At 44.2% G+C, this 19,563-nt stretch overlaps 1 protein-coding gene across 1 annotated transcript in view; it reads right to left on the reverse strand.

Annotated features, from left to right (window-relative positions):
* MCU (mitochondrial calcium uniporter) overlaps positions 1–19,027 on the reverse strand; it is a 63,003-nt gene extending 43,976 nt beyond the window's left edge. Inside the window, exon 1 of the mRNA XM_069980527.1 lies at positions 18,884–19,027. Coding sequence (XP_069836628.1) covers positions 18,884–18,994 — 111 coding nt within the window. The 5' untranslated portion in view covers positions 18,995–19,027. The remainder of the gene's footprint in view (positions 1–18,883) is intronic.
* Positions 19,028–19,563: the final 536 nt, after the last annotated feature.

Below are 19,563 nucleotides of genomic sequence, written 5' to 3' on the forward strand. Positions count from 1 at the left end.
CAGCCTTCCTCCTCCTGGCACAATGACCTATGCACAGGTCACAGAGCATGCCTAAAAAACACTCATATACAAATAAAGTCAGCTCCAGTTTATGTCTTTGGGTGTTGCTGTAAAGCAAATCTCTAAATGCAGCTCAGGCAAAATGGCTGCGCCAACAATATGTACTAAAAAACACAGAAACAGGACCACAAGGTGCCACGACAAACATCTGGCACCTTAAAAAAGCAAGCTCTGGTATCCTTGGCCATTTTTTCCCCAGTGGAAGCAAGGCTACTTCTTCTGTCCTCTGTTAGCCAACCAGCTCCCTGCTCTGTACTGGGGGAGGCAAGAACCCCCAAACAGCTGTCTACAGGTGGGCGACATTTCTTTGCATAGAAGACTTGGGCTTGGTTTAGAATCCCCAGACATGTTTTATGTAAACAACTCCCTGGAATTAACAGCACTTTAAAATAAAAATAAAAATAAGTGTTTCAAGGCTTAAAGGGGCCGATCATTGACTTGCAGGTATGCCATATCTAATAGGTGGCATCCGAGTAAGATTTTTATATATTTTTAAATTAACAGAGCACGTGAATTGGATTTACCTTTACCTCTTCCTTAATTCTTAAGAATTTTGACCATGGGAACACACCCTGAGGCTACGACCACAGCTGCATTGTGGCTTCCATTCAAAGACGTCATGTTGCAATGTGGCTGTAAGCAAGACAGATCCCAGTGATATCTGGTGACTTATAATAAAGGTCCGTCCGGGTTTCATTGTTCTGATCACAAGAACAGCAGTCCAGGGGGACAGCATGCCATGTAGTAGACTTATATTTAGCCCAAAGTTTTTCCTGCATTCCGCTGACAGGATCAGATACCATTTTTGGATGCAAATATACAACCGCACAGAACTGTAATACAGCGGTCTGGACTGCGAGCGCTCAAGAGGATTCTCAGTCTTTGGGCCAGGACTAGAGGAAGCAGATTTTCAGTGAACTCCACAGCATTGGACATTACAATAGAAGAGGTTGAATCCATAAGAACTAGTGGAATACTGCATGGAAATCAGCATGTTGTAGACATCCAGATCCAGAGGGAAAAAACAACTTAAAAAATCACAGCAAAGCATTATCTACTGCTTATGGACGTGGCAATAGGTTTATTCTCTTTGACTATTTGCATGTCATTTGTCACACGGATTGGAAACCACTCCAGTATATATATTCTAGAAAACACTAAAGTCAATGGATTCTGCATGCAAAAGCCATATACTGAGAGACAGTCGTGAGACAGGATAACTTCTGTGCACATGGTAAACATGATGGACTAGTATAAGGATGTGCAGGCATCAGATTTACAGACAGCTGCATTTTACAACCAGTTGAGACCTGGACAGAAATACCCCGCCATGATCAGATTCTCTTGGTGCAGCAGAACGTTCAGGACTCCCTTTTACTAGAGTAGGTGCGTGCAGTATGGATGAGCACTTTAGGTATAGGTTAAAATCCCCTAGAGATCAAAACTCTGTCAAACATTAAAAGATGGAGGGGAATCTTCCCATAGTTGCTCCCAGAAGCTGCAGGATAGCACACCCCATACGCCTTTACAAGCGCCCTGGAGGGACCATGGTAGACTTTTCCCAGAACATTTGTCAGTAGATTTGTGTAGATCCAATAACAATTTAGGGTGCGTTCACAGGTACAGGATCTGCAGCAGATTTGATGGCGCAGATTTGAATCTCAGCAGATTTCATGGTCCAGATTTGAAGTTGCAGATTCAAGGCAAATCCAATCTGCTGCAGATTCTGTACGTGTGAACGCACCCTAATGCTGGGTTTACACAGAGCGGTAATTCGCCCGATCGTCCGATTAACGATTTTGAAGTAACGATTTTTTTTTTATAACGATCAGCGTTTAGACTGTACGATATATCGTAAAGAAAATTCGTTTTGCGATCGCTTAAGCCTATCTCAAACAAAGGGAAAAATCAGTGAACGACTGTTTACACGGAACGATCGGCGAATTTTTTACGAACGACGATTTAAGAATTTGTTAAAAGATCAAAAGTAACGATTTTTCGATCGTTCGCCGCGTTTACACGTACGATTATCGTTCGAATTCGATCGTTATCGCAAAAATTCGCCAGATAATCACTCCGTGTAAACCCAGCATTAGGCTCTTTCTGTGCCGTCTAGTGGGGGCTATAATGGTTAGTGACGTGAGTGATGTAGGATAGCAATGTTAGACACTTAGGCCACAATTCCACATTGTGGTCCCTGCATGCGGCAGAAACTAAACAGAAGATTACTATGAACATCAAGAGCAGTAGTTCCACTCTGTTAATGCAGAACATTGCGTATTTATAGCAATGCTGCACAACAGAAAGGCGCACTGCTGGAAACTAAGGTTTCCTATTTTCCCTTTGACAATGCTTTAGAACTAAATGGATTTATGCATATTTTGTTTGAAATAAATTATTATACTAGTATGGCTGCTATAATTCTAGATGTTAGTCTTTTCCCCTGACATAGACTGCGGCATTGCTCTGTATTGCCATCTCAGCTGGCAACCTAGCTGAAGAGAGTGTGTGGGGAGGGGGATATAGCAAGACCACCTGGGTTTTATGTTAGATGTCCACAAATGTACGTTTAAAGCATATTTCCCTATCGTATTTCTTATCACTAAGATATGCCATTGATTTAAGATTGGTGGGGTTCAGACCCCTGGGACCATCACTGACTCTAATGGTCCTTTTACACGGAACGATAATTCGCCCGATCGCACGATTAACGATTTAGAATGAACGATGTTTTTTTATAACGATCAGCGTTTAGACTATTTAGAAAAATAGTGATAGGATTGTTTTGCAATCGCTTAAGCCTATCTCACACATAGGTGAAATTGTTGAAAGAATGTTTACACGGAACGATCTGCAAATTTTTTGCAAACGACCAACGATAATTTGAGAACATGTTGAAAGATCAAAATGAACGACTTGTCACTCGTCGTTTGATTGCTGCGTTTACACGTACGATTATCGTTCGAATTCGATAGTTATCGTGCAAAAACGAATAAATCGTTCTGTGTAAAAGGACCATTAGAATGAAGGGGGAGCAGTGCTGACATAGTACTTTATCTATCCCCTGCACTGTTTCTCCACTACACAGTAGCACTTAGCTACCTGCTGATCAGGGATCTTCAGAATCACCCACTGACCTGCATGGGGCTAGCTGTAGTCCCCTGCACAGCTGAGTGGCAGGGAGTTCTGTTGTACAGAGAGGACGTTAATGGCAATGCCCAACCAGGTTAACGCTACCTCCTTTTCTTTCTCAGAATCAATGGGGTTCCAAAAGGTCAGATCCAGCTGTCAATATAATGGCAGCACATTATAAGATGGAGAAACCCTTTTAACATCTATTAAAGTTCTGCCATTTAAAAATATGTAATTCCCAACTATATCCCTATATTGCTAGACTGGGAATATTATTCCAGATCTTCATTTCCTTAAGACAATATATAGAAAATCAGAACAATTAGCTCCATAAAGGCCATAGCTCTTCTCCATTACATAGTAAGAAAAGAGAGCGGCTTATCACAGATCAGCGACAATTAGGATTTATAGAAGACAACCTCTGATCTCTACAAGACAGCATGTGGTGAGCTGTATGGTCTGGAACAAGAGTCGACAGTCCCCTCTAATAATAAAAGGAAATCCCTTTCTCCAGGGAGGATGATGCATCATGAAAGGGAAAGGCACCAAACACATTGAGCGAAAAAATAAACTAACAACTTCCATGTTGGAAGTTTATGATGGGAATACGGCATTAATAATACTGGTGATACTTGTATAGATTCTCGATCGTTTGCCAATCTTTTGGTGTTGGTCACATCGGTCGCTTGTTACTAGAGTATATGAACTATCATAATAAGGATCGTCACTAACGACTATAGTTGGTAATGATTGTGGGAAATAATTTGCTTCTATGTAAAGCACAGAAATTGCAGGACACGAACAAAGTAAAAAAGATGGGTAAAAATGGAAGTCTGACAACAATTAAATAATAATAGAAGCTATAACAAAGTGTGCATGTGTAACAAGTCCTCTGCAGATACAAGAAACTGGGAATAAAGTTCCCCAAACAGCACTGTTATTGTGAAGTGTAATTGCTGTCAGCACTGTCAGCCATCTGGACCCGTCCCTTATTGAACATTGTATATGTATCAGGGGTAAAATCCGTCTGCAAAGACATGTATCCAAAATATATCCATATATGCGCCCGCACCCCAATTCAACAGAAATGAAGTTCATTCCACTGGTACTGCAGCATCGGCCGGGATGATCTTCACTGACACCGGCCGTTCTGTGACACGGCCAGGTCACTGATCGGCCGTTGTGTGTTACTAAGTGTGAACCAGGCCTAGAACTGGGCTGTACAATAGACAAAGCATTGACACAATAGGCATAGCAGCTAGAAAGCTGAAAGCAGTATCTAACATTGTGGACTGATCTCTGATTTCTACGGAAGTTTTCTAGTCTGAATGCAAACTAAACTTGGTATTGGAATAGTCATACTGGATGTGAATATCTACTGTAATGTGTTCACCTATTTAAGGTTGGTAAGGATGGTAATAATAGCCTGGATAGCACAGCAATGTGGGAATGTTACACCTCACAGTGAATATTAGTGAGGAGCACCACTCTCCTGGCCGGCACTAGGCCATGTGTGCCAGAGTAAGCATGGCTCAACACCAACCCCTACTCTACACTAGGATCTTCTATGCCATAGTCCTCTCCTGGACACTACATTATTACAAATAATGGACATGGCTGATATAAGCTTGGACAGCATCTTTCCTTTCATCTCTTTATGGTCACCAATTTTGTGTTTGCTAAATCTTTTTAAAATAAAAAATAAACTTAAGCCCCTCAAGTAAAATCAAGTGAAGTGCTAGGATTAAATATAAAAGAGACAGCTAACAAGGTTAAGAGACTCATTTACATGGCAGATTTAAATAGAATAGATTGACTGTAAAAGTGGCCTGAAGCCAACATCTTACATGCTTTTGTGCAAGACGTTTGTTCCCTGGCATCAGACATCTGCCCTGCTCCTATCAGCAGACATCTGCCTCCTTTCAGCATATGTTCTTGACACTTTATAACATTAAAACTTTGAATTATAATGCACACCAACCTGTGCACACATGTGCCACTATACCCTCAACGTCACAGCCTTGGTGGCTTTCCAACATGCTTCACCACTACTCAACTACATAGTAAGTATCTCATCATACTGCAGTCTAGTCTACAGTGGAAAGAGGCACCATGTTCTGTAATGCAGCATAACCAAGGCTCATAGAGTTCCCAGAATGCATCACCGCTTGAGGGATTTATATAGCACAGGTCTCGGGCCTACACATCATATGAGGGGTGTCCCATATGATCCTTAGATCGTTCTGGCGGGGCACTGAAGTCAGCTGCGCTCTGCTGCCACCACTCCTATTACACAGAGTGACGTGCAGAAGACTGGTGTTGATATATTCAGGCATTGTGCATGTCAGCTGATCGTGGCCATTTAACATGACCTATAACACTAAATGATTATCAGCCTGAGCCGTTAATAATCGGCCAAGTAAGGCCGATAATCGTTTAGTGTAATGAGGCCATAAGAAGCCTCCAAAGACCACCCTGATGACTGACATGTTTTGTAAAAGTAAAGAATTTTGGGTTAGAATTAGAATTCTCCCTCCACTGAATATAACCATACCAATTTTAGGAAGAGTGATTTCTGACAGCCTCAGCATGAGCCTGGCTGCCACCAGTGCAGCCAAGGCAGTAGAGAAAACTAATCGTAAGCTGGGCTGTATAGCTGGAAGTATAACCAGTAGGAAGAGGGAGATTGTGACCCCACTTTTACATAAAGGTTCAGAGGGGTTTCTAATAAGAAAACAAGGAGACACAATGTGAACTTAGTTGAGAGAAAGCTGGGAAGCAAGACAATATTTTTTTGAAAGAGTAGTAGATCCAGTAGATGTGGCAGGTAAATGAACAGTCAATGTAATCATGTGAAGAATAAATACATCCTAAGCTAAAAATTAAGGAAATAATGTAAGACAAGATGGTCCAAGGTCGTCTGTTTCTAGTTTCCCCAATACGCTATTACAGATATAGGAACAGTTCATTGTGAAACTGATATATTTGTATAAATTCTACATTTTTCTTTTAAAATCTAGATGGAAAAGCGAAGTATCATACGCAGATATTTTCTAGGTTTCCCGCTGGATCTCTGATGTCCACCCACACTCTACATACTGGTAGGGCAATAGGTTCCCTTTGAAGTTGACCCATATTTGCCAGTGGTTGAGACAGACAGGATTAGGTAGCGATTCCTGCTGAGGACAGGGACTGCTATCTTTACAGAGTGAATACACTGGCCCTGTATGAATAACTTAAGAGAAATCCGTTTAAGAGCTGGATAGAATTTACTGTATTTTTCAGACCATAAGGTGCACTTTTTAGTAGGAGTGAAACTTGCTAGAAGTTCTCTACATCTTACTGCCCATAGTTGGAGGGATCCAGAAGTGAATGATCAGGTTGGGTAAAGCTGATTGCGATGGGAATATCATCTTCAGCTTACGATGAACAGGCCGCACAGCTCTGGGAGGCGGTTCGTGACATCACCATTTTATCCAGGAAGTGAAGCTTTGATGCAGTAGTAAGGGCAGGGAAAAAAGCACTTTATAAGCATTTTCTACAATACAGTAAGTGTATATTGGTGATTTGTATAACTTTTGGGGGGCAATACAATACATTAATAAAAAAAATTTGCTGGACTTCTCCTTAAAGCCACCAAGGAAGGTGGTGCTATTGTAGACCACCAGAGATGGTCCGAAAACCAGAAGTCTACACAAACTTCACAACTATATATATGTGTGTGTTAATGTCCTGTCTATAAGCTGATCTGCAGGAATAAGAAGCCATAATGCAGGCGCTTGCTGGGAAGAGAGGGATGAGGTTAAGGACCTGTATCACAGACATAATTCTCGCCGTTCTCAGTATTAAAGCGGCTCAGCCCTAGATCAAGACAGGCCAGGAAGCTCTTACATAACCTCCATTTATATTTATAGTATGAGCAGGGCATTTTTTTTCCACTTTTTATCCTAATAATGTGAGAAGACTGAAGAAAGTGAATGTGGTAAGGCAGCCAGTGACCCAAATTTCCATACTCTCACTACTGTGTATAATGCATTCGCTCTGTTGTCTTGTCAGCAACAAGCGAGCAGCTGGCAGCGGCCCAACAAGATGGAGAAATAAATAAAGTGTGAAATATTTCAGCAGGTAAGGAAGGATCAAAGCCATATTCTTCTGGCAACGTAAGGAACACCCAGTTGTCAGAATACACTGAGCAATGTTTCATAGCCTGTTCTTCCCAGATAAGGGCCAAACCACATCACACACGTACATCGCTGTGTAGTTTTCCTATATAAAAGGAATCTCACAGGAGAATGAAACCTAGAGAAGAGTTAATACCAGATTCAACCTGAGGACAAGTGTGGTGCTGTTTTCAAAGGAAAGCAATTATGTTTTTTAGACCCAGTCTATAACTATGAATATTACTAGCAACATTTTTTTATTCCTTTCCACTAAGATAAAAAAATTATGCTATGCAACCAGAACAAGTTGGCAAGCATCCCGCATGCAGACATCTGCCACTGCACAGATATACTTGATATTACAGAGGTAGGAGACACCGCCAATAAAGATGTCAACGTGATTGCTGCAAAAACACATCAATGAGTACAGGAATAAATATTCATATGTATACAGGCTATAGACTGGAGGCCAATACGCTCTATAAATCAATGCTGATCGGGTAGGGAAAAGCTGCCAGAGACCACCCCAATGACTTGTGGCTCAGGTAGAAAGAAAGAGATGACAGGTTCCCTTTAAAGCTTTACTGGCATTTACATGAACTTTTAATAAATGGCACAGCTAAGACACGAATCTTTTTTCAATCGTACTATGAAAGTGGTGAAAGTTTCCATCCAAGTAGCAGTCTTTCCTAGCGATTTTCCGTCATCATATACTCTAGGAATACCCCTTTAATTTAACCCTCTTGGCGGTTTTCAGCATAGTGCTTTGGGTTACATGTTGAATACAGCTCTGCCAAGTTCCTAGATTTCTCTGAAAACCTCCCAAGTTAATGAGCAGCGGTGTCTTGTGTGATGGCAGTGGAGCGCGGGCCCCAGAGATGACAGGAATCAGATCCGCGATAAGCTGCGCTGATAGGAAATGTGCATTTTCCAATATGCTCATTATGTCAACACCATTTACACCAGCAGAGAAGCCAATACTCCCGTGTATAATTGCTATGCTCTGATTTTCCATTCACGCTTAATCCCAAAAGGATTATTACAGCATTTCATAAGGCACCCACACATCAGAGTGCACATCAGAGGGGATTGAAGCAGAGAGACGCTGAATAGATAGGCTCCCTGTATGGGATAAATGCTGGGCAAGGCCTGGGCGGGTAAGAAGGCGATTGTCATCTAGGGGCACATATAAATGCTTTATAGAATGAAAGTCATTGCTGTATGCTGCTGCATTATTATTATGTAAAGAAAATTACTGCCCTACATCAAGACACCACTTCATCTAAAGGGGCTGTCTACCTGCAATAACATATTTCCAAGTGGCAATTAAAGTATGTAAAACAAGTTAAGGCCAGGTTCACACAGCGTGAAACACCATCCGTTCTGTGCCCCACCATATCACAGAACAGCCAGTGTTAGTGAAAATCATTCTGGACAGTACTGCAGTACCAGACGGATGATCTTCATTTCTGTTGAATTCGGATGCGGGCGCAATGAATAGTGGACGCACAAGACAGATATGTCAGTTTTTCATGCGGCCAGTTGGAAACCTGGCCAGAGCGTATACTATGATTATACGCTCCAGCCAGGATTCCATTCATTCAAATTGCAACAATGGCCGTGATTTATGCAAAACATACATTGTGTGAACATGGCCTAAGCTTTAGCTTAGTAAAGTAGTTTAAATGTGTGTTTAATATGGGAGACTGGTCCCACTATACTAGAAAAACAAGAGGACAGTGCTCCATGATGCAGAAAAACTTTAAAAATGTAATAAGTGATAGCACATATAAAAAGGTGACCCTCACCTGGTGGTATTATTGTGGATTCTCTCCAGTAGTGTAATACGAGAGGCAATAACCACAGCCACTACTGTAGGACCATTCATCCTCTTCAAGAACAGACAGCCGGTATAAGGGTGCAGGTTAAAAGTAGGAGCATCCTATAACACTAAAATGGACTCATTCATAAAAATACATACTAAAATACTATGCATTAAAATACCAGATCAGTTATGTTATGGCTTATGGTTTACTCCTACTTTTAACCTGCACCTGTATACCTGTTGTCTGTTCTTGGAGAGGAGGAATTGTGTTTGCATTGTTCCTACTCTACTGCATTACAGTGGGATACTTCATGAGCGTTTCACAACATATGTACTAAAACAGATGCCTAACATTTGCATCCATCATGTATATAGTTCTATTTATAGGGTTATTTCCACCATAGACACTTATCTCCTAGCCACCATTACATTCACTTTCTATAGGAGGTACCAAAGATAGCCAAGTAGAGCACTCTGCTATTTTCGGCACTCCTGTAGACAAAAAAAGAGCTGCAGTGGAGGATGCTAGGATGCTCACTACTACTCCATTCAGAAGAAAGACAGTTCTCAAGATCGTGGTGGGGTCCCTGCAGTCAGATTCCCCAAGATCATACGCTTAGCCCTTATCTGCAGAATAGGGCATAAGAAGCTATCAAAAACTCTTTAATGGACAAATCATGAACAAACCGTACTGCGGGATTCCATTTTTCATTCAAAAATAGGATTTTACACTAACATCTTCAAACCCTAACCCCATCTGTAACCAGGCAAACAGATCCAACAAGCTTACCAAACAAGAAGACTCCCTGCATACGGATGATGTGCTATGCAACGGACTTCGGAACTTCAGGCATTATCATCCGCAACTGTTTAAATATTCATGCTACTGTACTGACACAGCATGTACCATAGCATAGCGTCCATATTTATGGACAGTGCACGGAACGTGTGAATGTGGCCTCATTCGGCATATGGGACCTAACTAGAGATGAGCGAACCTTGAGCATGCTCGAGTCCATCCGAACCCAAACTTTCAGCATTTGATTAGCGGTGGATGCTGAAGTTGGATAAAGCCCTAAGGCTATGTAGAAAACATGGATATAGTCATTGGCTGTATCCATGTTTTCCAGACAACCTTAGAGCTTTATCCAAGTTCAGCAGCCCCAGCTAATCAAATGTCGAAAGTTCGGGTTCGGATGGACTCTAACCCGATTCGCTCATCTCTAGACCTAACATCCGGAGGAGCACTGCAACCCAGGAGAACAAGCAACTACAAGAAACACATGATTTCCTTTCCTTCAGATGACTCAGAAATGTAAAGGCCGCCACTGCTCCGCCAAACTGGTAATCTTCACAAGAAGCAGATTACTTATCTGGTCCTCTATAGGAGTAGCGGATATAGATACAGCCCATTGTGCTAACTGAGAAGCGAACAAGTAACTTAAAAGGAACAGAAATGTAACAGAAAATCTCATGAATTTTTTTGCTGTGCTTAAAGCATCGATACAAGGCGGATTTCTCAATAGGAAACATGTGTTTATAATGTATCCTTCTACAGCACAGAGACACTAAATCTTCTGCCAGCGCCTATGACGTCAGGGGAATACTAGCAGGAATTTCTCTGTGCTCAGGATACAGACATGAATGTGCACGGCTAACCTAGTTAGGATTGAACATTAGGCAGTAATTCTCTAGAAGGATGCCAGCTTCTGCCTCCTAGCAACTCTCTTCTTCCGCCTCTACAACAGCACACTTTCCTTACATGCCCTGGAAATTTCCCCAGCTGGTATAAGTAACTTGCCTCCACCTCTCCCCGGGTGTAACTCACACAATGGCATCTCATCCCGTGTACTCTGGATAGCAATGTCTATAAAGGATTTCACTCTCCAGTTCAAATTAGGTTAACTCTGTTATAACTGGGTATATTGTAGGTATACAGGGGCAGAAGCATATTGGCAGCAACTCTTTAGTTTGAAAGGGTTATCCAGGATGGGAAAAAAAAACAAGGCTTTTGTCTTAAAAAAAAAATACAGCACCACCTCTGTCAGGTTTTGTGTGGTATTGCAATTCACTTTAATGGAACTGAGCTACAAAGCCCATACCCAAACTAAGGACAGGAGTGGAGCTGTTTCTGGAAGAAAGCGGCCCCTTAAAGTGATACTGTCACCCCCTTTCCATATAAGGAGGTCTCAGCACCATTCTTAAACGTATATTCTGGACATTTCTTACCGTATAAAGGATTTCTTGGTGGTCTCTCCCCTCAAAAATGCATGTTATTGTTGGTGGACAGTGCTGTAGGGGCCATGGTGCCCCATATCTCCACCCACATTAGAGCCGTAGGCCATGATGTCATTGGTATCTAGGCCCCGTCCCCTTTGCAGTCATTGAATGGTCCGGCCTAGAAGGGACCGGGCCTAGGCCTCTAGGTAGGCCCATTTCAATGACAACATGAAAAGTTCACCATATGAAAATGATATAGGGGCAAATACAAGGGTAGCTAGTGAGGTCTCCCACCATAAAGGGACTTCTAGCAGAGTTTAAGGACTACATTAAACGGCTACTGCTATATGACCTAACATTTACACCCTTGTTACAGCCTCCTTATCCTCAAAAGGTAAATCTATACTTACATTGCATGCACAGTAGAATGGCCCATGTCAGCTGCCACTCTGCCTTGGGATGCAAATTGTTTCTTTTCTTCAAAAGATATGTGCCCCTTTCCAAGAAGCTGTACACTCTGAAAGGTTTAAGTTGCTTACGGCTACATACAGACTTTGATGGCACAATGTTGTGTTGTAACACTGGATCCACAGATGATCATCACTGTGGTCACCTTGTGACTTGTGAGAGGTCTAAGATGCAATGTGCTGTTGCATGACACGTGTCGCCATGTAACCAGTCTTACACTTTTAGCCCCCCAAGAGCTGCTGTCTCTACACATCTGCATGTTCTGAGCTCGGTTACATAGAAATATATGGTCAAGTGAAAGCAGTCCTTCTGGTTTTCTTCCAGTCAGCTACTGACAGGTCCTTGATCAATGCTTCTTTCTGGCTGCAATGAAGACTACATGCGTTATTTCAGACTGGGTGAATAAGGGTATTTTCACACCAAGTAGATCAGGCAGAATTCCGTGGCAGAACTCTCAGCTGCGGAACCCCACCTGCCTCAGTGTGCAATAGCCTGTCTACGGGAGAGCTTGCGAATCTCCGCTGCCACTGCTCATGTCAACTCATTGAGCGGAGAGAGAGACGGCAGCGCCTGATTTACTCATTGTGAACATACCCCAACACTGATCTGCCTTACCAATGTCTAGTAGACTAGGGTGAAGCCAGAGTAAGTACAAGACCAGACTGTAACCAAGATGCAAGTCTGTACAGGCATCAACTTGTAAAACAGAGAAAAAATACAAAGATTTACAAAACCCATACTGAACATATCTGCGGATACGTCACGGAAATGTTTATTAGACCAAACTGAAATTAGACGACTGGAGATAACAGTGAATTGCCGAACCCAAAAGCTCTGCATTTGATTCCCGGTGGCTGGAGAACTTGGATCAGGCCGAGGGAACTCTGGAAAATATGTATATAGCCATAGGCTGTATCCCTGTTTTCCTGGCAGCCCTAAGGTTGCATCCTACTTCTCTAGCCCCTGGGAGTCAAATGCTGAGCATTAAGGTTTGGACAAACACAAAAGTTTGTCAAGTTTGCTCAACTCTAACTGCTAAAAGTCTATGGCCTTTAGTTAGTAAAATATTTAACAGCTTCTCTACAGTGGTGTCACAGAGACAATTTTTTTTTTTTGGTACAAAGATAAAATGCATCAAGTTCAGGAAACGGGTGGTATGTACATCAGACATAATCTAATCCTTGGCAAGTGCATGAGAAATCATTCAACAATTTATACTGGCCTCATTCATACAGTCCCTGGGGGAGGATGTGCATTAAGCCTTTACTGTTTAAGTGTTCTCTCCATACTAGAAATGACATCGGAGTCTCTGCACACTTCCCTATCCTTGGAGGACTCCTTTATTACATAAACCTGCAGATTACATTTTAGGCCGGGTTCACACGCTGCAGCTGCAATCTGACTGATATTACACTGACAAGTCATTTTATACTTTACTGTTCTATGCGAGATCCTGGACATGTGATTAGATCCATAGTCTGATATCTAATAATATAGGCACACGCCCTGCACAGACAGCTTCCTGCACACTACAGCCGCCTCACATTACACAAGTTACAGCGTGAGCAACAGCTACATATGATCTCAGCCCTGAGAGGTTACAATCCAGTGATCCTAGGTCATGGCTGCGGCTCATCCATGTGTGGGGGAGGGAAGGTTAGGGAATGGGTATACCAGGGCCCAGGGAAACCTATACACTTACTTGTCTTCTTCTAGCACTCGGAGCTGTTATTACAGCATTGTCAGCATTCCTGAGAGCTTTCTCCAGGTAATAAGATGTCACTTAGGTGTGACACGCAGGCACTTCCTTGCCAGGTATGTTGGTGTCATGACTAATACCTGTACAGTGCTGGTGCAGGAGACAGACAGAGCCGTCACCCGTAACACCGTAAGATTGCAGCTGTCATTAAAAATCTTATATGAATGAAAACTAGCCCCCACGATCCTCCAGTAGGCCCCAAAATGATGTACAGCTGCAGGGTGCAGAGTAAGCGCACTAAAACAAAACTCACCTCCAACTATACTGGGAGCCATCTACTAAAGGGGGACAATACACAGGGGCCATTTACTATAAAGGGACCTACACAGAACAGATCATTATGTTCTCTGGGAGATAAGCGGTCACAGGCTGGCAGCAGCTAATCTCTACTCAAAAAATACATGTACATGCTGAGAATAGGGAGACATTTGTTTGACAAAGAGCTCTATCTGTACAACCACTTTTATGCTATGGACATCAAATATTGTGTAAAAGGTTCTCGCTCAAATACTGACTGAAGCCATTATGGAGCATCTATAAAGTGTGAAAGATAAGCAGATACATGTTGATCTGTGCTCCACCCTTCTATTTCTTCTATTTGGCTAGGCTGTTAAAGGAGAAGTCCGGTGAAAATTTTTATTAAAGTATTGTATTGTCCCCCAAAAATTATACAAATCCCCAATATACACTTATTACGGGAAATGCTTATAAAGTGCTTTTTTCCCTGCACTTACTACTGCATCAAGGCTTCACTTCCTGGATAGAATGGTGATGTCACGACCCAACTCCCAGAGCTGTGCGAGCTGGGGCTGCTGGAGGGGATGATGGCAGAGGGACACTGAGGGACACAGGGCACTGGAGGGACACTGAGCATCCCCCTGCCATCATCCTCTCCAGCAGCCACAGCCGCACAGCTCTGGGAGTCGGGTAGTGACCTCACCATGTTATCCAGGAAGTGACATCACCATGTTATCCAGGAAGTGAAGCCTTGATGCAGTAGTAAGTGCAGGGGAAAAAAAACACTGTATAAGCATTTCCTGTTATAAGTATATATTGGGGATTTGTATAACTATTGGGGGGGGGGGGGGGGCAATACAATACCTTAATAAAGATTTTCGCCGGACATCTCCTATAAAAGGAAAAAAGAGAAAAAAACATAAAAAAGGGGTACATAGGAAAAAGTAGAAACAGGCAGCAGTATATAGGAAGCCTGTGTGTGCATGTGAATTCTGCTAGGAAATCCTTAAATGGGCCATACACCTTCCACATATTTTCCCTAAATTAATAATATAAGTGAATTTAGGAAACTTTAAAATTGACTGTATCTTGCAGAAAAATGTTTCTTTCTCCATGTATCAGGCTACTTTTCTGATACACTACAGGTATCGGGCTAAAGCCACCCACAAAAGTCTATATAAGGGGCTGTAGAGAGAGAGAGAGCATAATAAAAGAGAGGCTCCTGCAGCTTCTAATGAATGTCTGTTTAGTAAGGTATAATATCGCATATTCAGCTGTTTCGAAATGTTTGTTTCATTCATTTTACATGTTATTCAGAATAAAAAAATCATTTTTGGGGTGTGGAACTAATTGTCTGCATTTCATTGATTTCTTATGGGAAAATTTTCTTTGGTTTAAAAGTGATTTGGATTACAAGCACGGCCCCGGAACGAATTATGCTCGTAATGCAAGGCATTACTGTATTTGTAATTGAGACTGCAGAGGACAAATATGGAGCCATAGACAGGTTAAATAACGGCCAGAAATGGTGCAGCTCCTCACATACATGCACAACAAGGTATCCTTCACTACTAAATGTGTTGTTTGGTGAGGCCTTATCCTGAACACCTGCATTATCCACACCGGCCTGGGACATGAAGGGATACTGCGGGCATCCAGTTTTTTATAGCTTGAAGAAAAAGTATTTAGAAGATGTGGAATAAGGCCATTTGCACACAGGCCCTGAACAACGTACTGAAAGCAAAACAGTCTGGTTTTGCCAATGGCATCAAACCACAACTCAGCTTTCACTTTACCATAGCACATTAGGATATAAGGCAAAGATGGTTACTGTGAGCAAATCCGGGCCACTGTTTTTGGGAATTAAAGTGACTGTACCACCAGGCCCAGGCTGAAGCACTGGAGGCGGGCCAACCCACCCTTAGTGGGAAGAAACCCCAGCCCCTCCATGATAGGGTTCCATTGATTCTAATGGAGTCACGTCATAGAGGGGCTGGGGTTTCTTCCCACTAAGGGTGGGTCGGTCCGCCTCCAGTGCTTCAGCCTGGGCCTGGTGGTACAGTCACTTTAAAACTGCCCCTGCCTTGTTGAAAAACAAAAAAGGTCTTGGAGATCCCAAGTTGACGCAATCTACCCATATACCCATAATAATGTACTTGTATTTTCAGCAATAAACTAATGTACTTGCACAAAAAGAAAAGTATGTGCTTAATACTTTGCTCAGCCCTATGCACCGACGAGAGGACCTGCAGAGCCGTGTACTCCGTCCTGTGCTCAGACCACTTCCTGTCCACAGGAGCCAGCAGCTCCATCAGCCGCATTCTGCTCATTCACTAACACAAGTTTCCAAAAAAGATATTCCATATTAACAGTGACATATTTTATTAATGAGAAGCTTCCTACCAAAAATAGCTCCAAGATGCAAGTCTGCCAGAATAGAGATAGGAAAACGCCAAGAGGAAACAGAGAGAGTACAAGGTTCCAGCACCTGGAGAAGGCTGCTCAGTATATGGAGGACGATCGGCCCGCACCACCTGCTCAGCAAAGCGACACAAAGCCACAATGACAAGGAGAATACAAACATACTGCCCACGCTACACATAGTGCATTCTTCACAACAACAACAAAGAAAGCGTGCCTTTCTGGACACCATCACTGGAAGGTGACGCAAGTCTAACATCTGATCGTCCTTGAACTCAAAAAATGTGACACAATGAGAAGACAGGCGGATAGTACATAAATATATCCTTATAAGATAACGTCCCCTCAGGATGGTGTTATAGTGTGACCACTGTGTCATGCCTACTGGTGGAAGGTACTGCATGTACACCATATAGCCCTCTAACCTAACATGAGCAGAAGGCCCACAGAGTGTCACCAGCCCATAGACATCTAGGAGCCCAGACCACATGACGACACGTCCAGACTATTTATGCCTTTACTATACACTCCACCCAATAAGCTGCCAAGATCCTCTTCATCCTCATGATACCAGTACTTTTCTTGAGAGCAGAGAAATGTGGCTACATTATAAGACTCTGTTCACAAAGAGTAAAACTGGCGTAGTTCTGTGGCGGACTTCTGAGATGCAGAATCCCACCAGCCTCAGCGACATACTGGCAGTCTATGGGAGGCTTGTGTGCCTCCTCTCTCCGCACTGAAGAATGGACATGTCTATTCTTCAGCATGGAGAGAGGAGGCACGCGAGCATCCCATGGACTGCCAGTATGGCACAGACGCTGGCGGAATTCCACCAGTTTTACTCTTTTTGTACGGAGCCTTATTGAAACCAATCTTGGCACAACATCTTACCTCCACCAGTGCCCTATGGCAACAAAAAGTCACTCAACATGGCCGCAGCAGGGACTAGGAGGACTGCAGCACTGGTTTGAGTCATACATAATAAAGCAGATAAATATGAGGCTTGCCTCTTGGGTAATGGTGCCCTATTGGTTTAGAACAGGCTTGTGCACAGTACTGACCCGCTGTGGTCATATCCATAGATACTCGAACACTGGCAGCAGAAATAACTGCATGGCGATTGGGTCAGTGGACATCATGACAGGTACCTACTGGTAGCATATCCTCAAAAAAAAAAGTCATCAGCTGTTTGCTGTCATAAGCTTTGTAGCTGGTACACACAGTGAGAGAGAGCAGGAAGCAAACAGCTCCGCCTACTATGTAGTGGCAAACATTGGCTACTACAGCTCAGCTCCCATGCAGAGCTCTAGGTGCCCACCTCCTGGGTACTTGGCAGCACCTTCAGCAGAGTTTATCTCTGTCATGCCGGAAATCAATTCCCTATGGCCCCATCCCTGGGCTCTGTATAGGCCTGTCACTAGCTCTGATTGCTCGGATCTGCTGACAGGTTCACTTACATGATACAGTGCTGAGGCCTGGGACTGTAGCATCACTTGTATAATGTACATGATGTACAGACGTCCGTCCAGTAGTCACTGATTTTTCTATTTTATGATTGTCTACAGGCCAAAACTATTTTCTTAAAATCCCAGAAATTCTCTCTTAACCCCGATCTTCTGCTTCTGATATTCTAGATTTTTCTGTGTGGAGAACTGCTGGACTACAGGAAAATCTATACTAATGTACATATAAATGACAGTCACCGGGTCAAACCCTGCGCCCATCAATACGCAGCCAGGACGCACCGGCCGTGACCTCTGACACTGTGCACCATAGCCGCCTGACTACAGGGGAATCCAACCAGGGGAGGCAGCACTATAGCACTACCTGTCATCTGTGGGGAGGGAGCGCAGGCTGACCTCATCCAGACACATCTATCTGCAAAAGCACATCCGCCGCTCTGTACACTGCAAGGGTCATGTGCGTGCACCGTAATACACACCGTACAGAGACTGGCAGATGCCAGGGATGGAGCTGGCACACATAGAATGTGCAGGATATGGGAGCACCCAGGTTATAGCGGCGGAGGGGACACTGTAAGGAGCCGGACATACTGCAGGGCACACTGACATGGGTGCACCCCTCCTCCATCACACATATACAGCAGATAGGCATTGTTCTGGGTGAGTGTCTGAGCGGATTTCCCATCCATGCCCCAGGACAGATGTACATGGTCGGGATCCCTAGGGTGGCACCAGGTGCCCACAGCCAGGGTTACAGGGGCTGCAGCAGGGGGTGTCCTGGGCTCTGCAGTATGACACAAAGTTGTCCCTCTGCTCCCTGCACTCCCTGCCTGTGCGGCTGCTGCCCGTGCACTGCGGATAAGGAGCTGTCACCGGAGGGGAAGGGGCTGCCAGCGGCTGCCCTGCAGCAAGGGAGGCTCCCCCCTCCACAGCCTGCGCCCACTCACTGGGGAGGAGGAGAGAGCGGCGGCACAGCCGGGGAACACCAACACTAGTTACTAAAGCAACCGGCGCTGCAGCCGCACTAGACGGGAGTTCCCCGGACACCCCGCCCCGGGCGACTCCCTCCTTCCCTGACACAGCGCACACACTTTCCTCCCTATCCCAGCAGCCTGCCGCGCCGTCCCCGGTCACTCACCGTCCTGTGAGGCCGCTGTCTGCTGACTCCGAGTCCGGGAAAGCCTCCTGTCAGCCCCGCCACGCTCCTGGAGAGCACCAGCAGCCGAGATCTACCTGCTGTAGCCGCCATCTCTCAACTGGAAGCGCTCCGGACCTCGGCGCGCAGCGGCGCTGTAGGGGCGTGGCTAAAACACGCCGCTCAAAAGTGACAGAGCCAATGAGAAGAAAGTGCTTAGGAGTGGGCGGTGGCCTGGAGACACTTACTCCGCCCGGCTTCGGTGATTGTAGCGGAGAGGGGGACGATCTGTGGCTGTCAGTCTTCAGAGGCCCCTCCCACAGGGCGGTGCTAGGAGCTGCCGAGGAGCCTGGGCTTATGAAGTATTAGGAGGATGAGTTTGTGCAGAGCTCAGCAGAGACTCCGGCCTCACTCTGCCCCATGTATAATGGATAAAGTTATGTCCGGACTCACAGAGTGTATATACATACAGCCAGGCCCAGGGCTCCCAGAACCCGCAGGAAATGCTTTCTCATGCTCCTCACCTGGCAACACGTCTCTGGTGGAGCAGAGCTGGAGGGGAGCTGGTGGAGCAGAGCTGTAGGGGAGCTGGTGGAGCAGAGCTGTAGGGAATGTGATGTAGCAGAGCTGTTGGAAATCTAGTGTAGCAGAGCTTTAGGGGATCTGATGTAGCAGAGCTGTAG

This window comes from Dendropsophus ebraccatus, chromosome 8, assembly GCF_027789765.1.
Source record: "Dendropsophus ebraccatus isolate aDenEbr1 chromosome 8, aDenEbr1.pat, whole genome shotgun sequence".
Taxonomy (NCBI): Eukaryota; Metazoa; Chordata; class Amphibia; order Anura; family Hylidae; genus Dendropsophus; species Dendropsophus ebraccatus.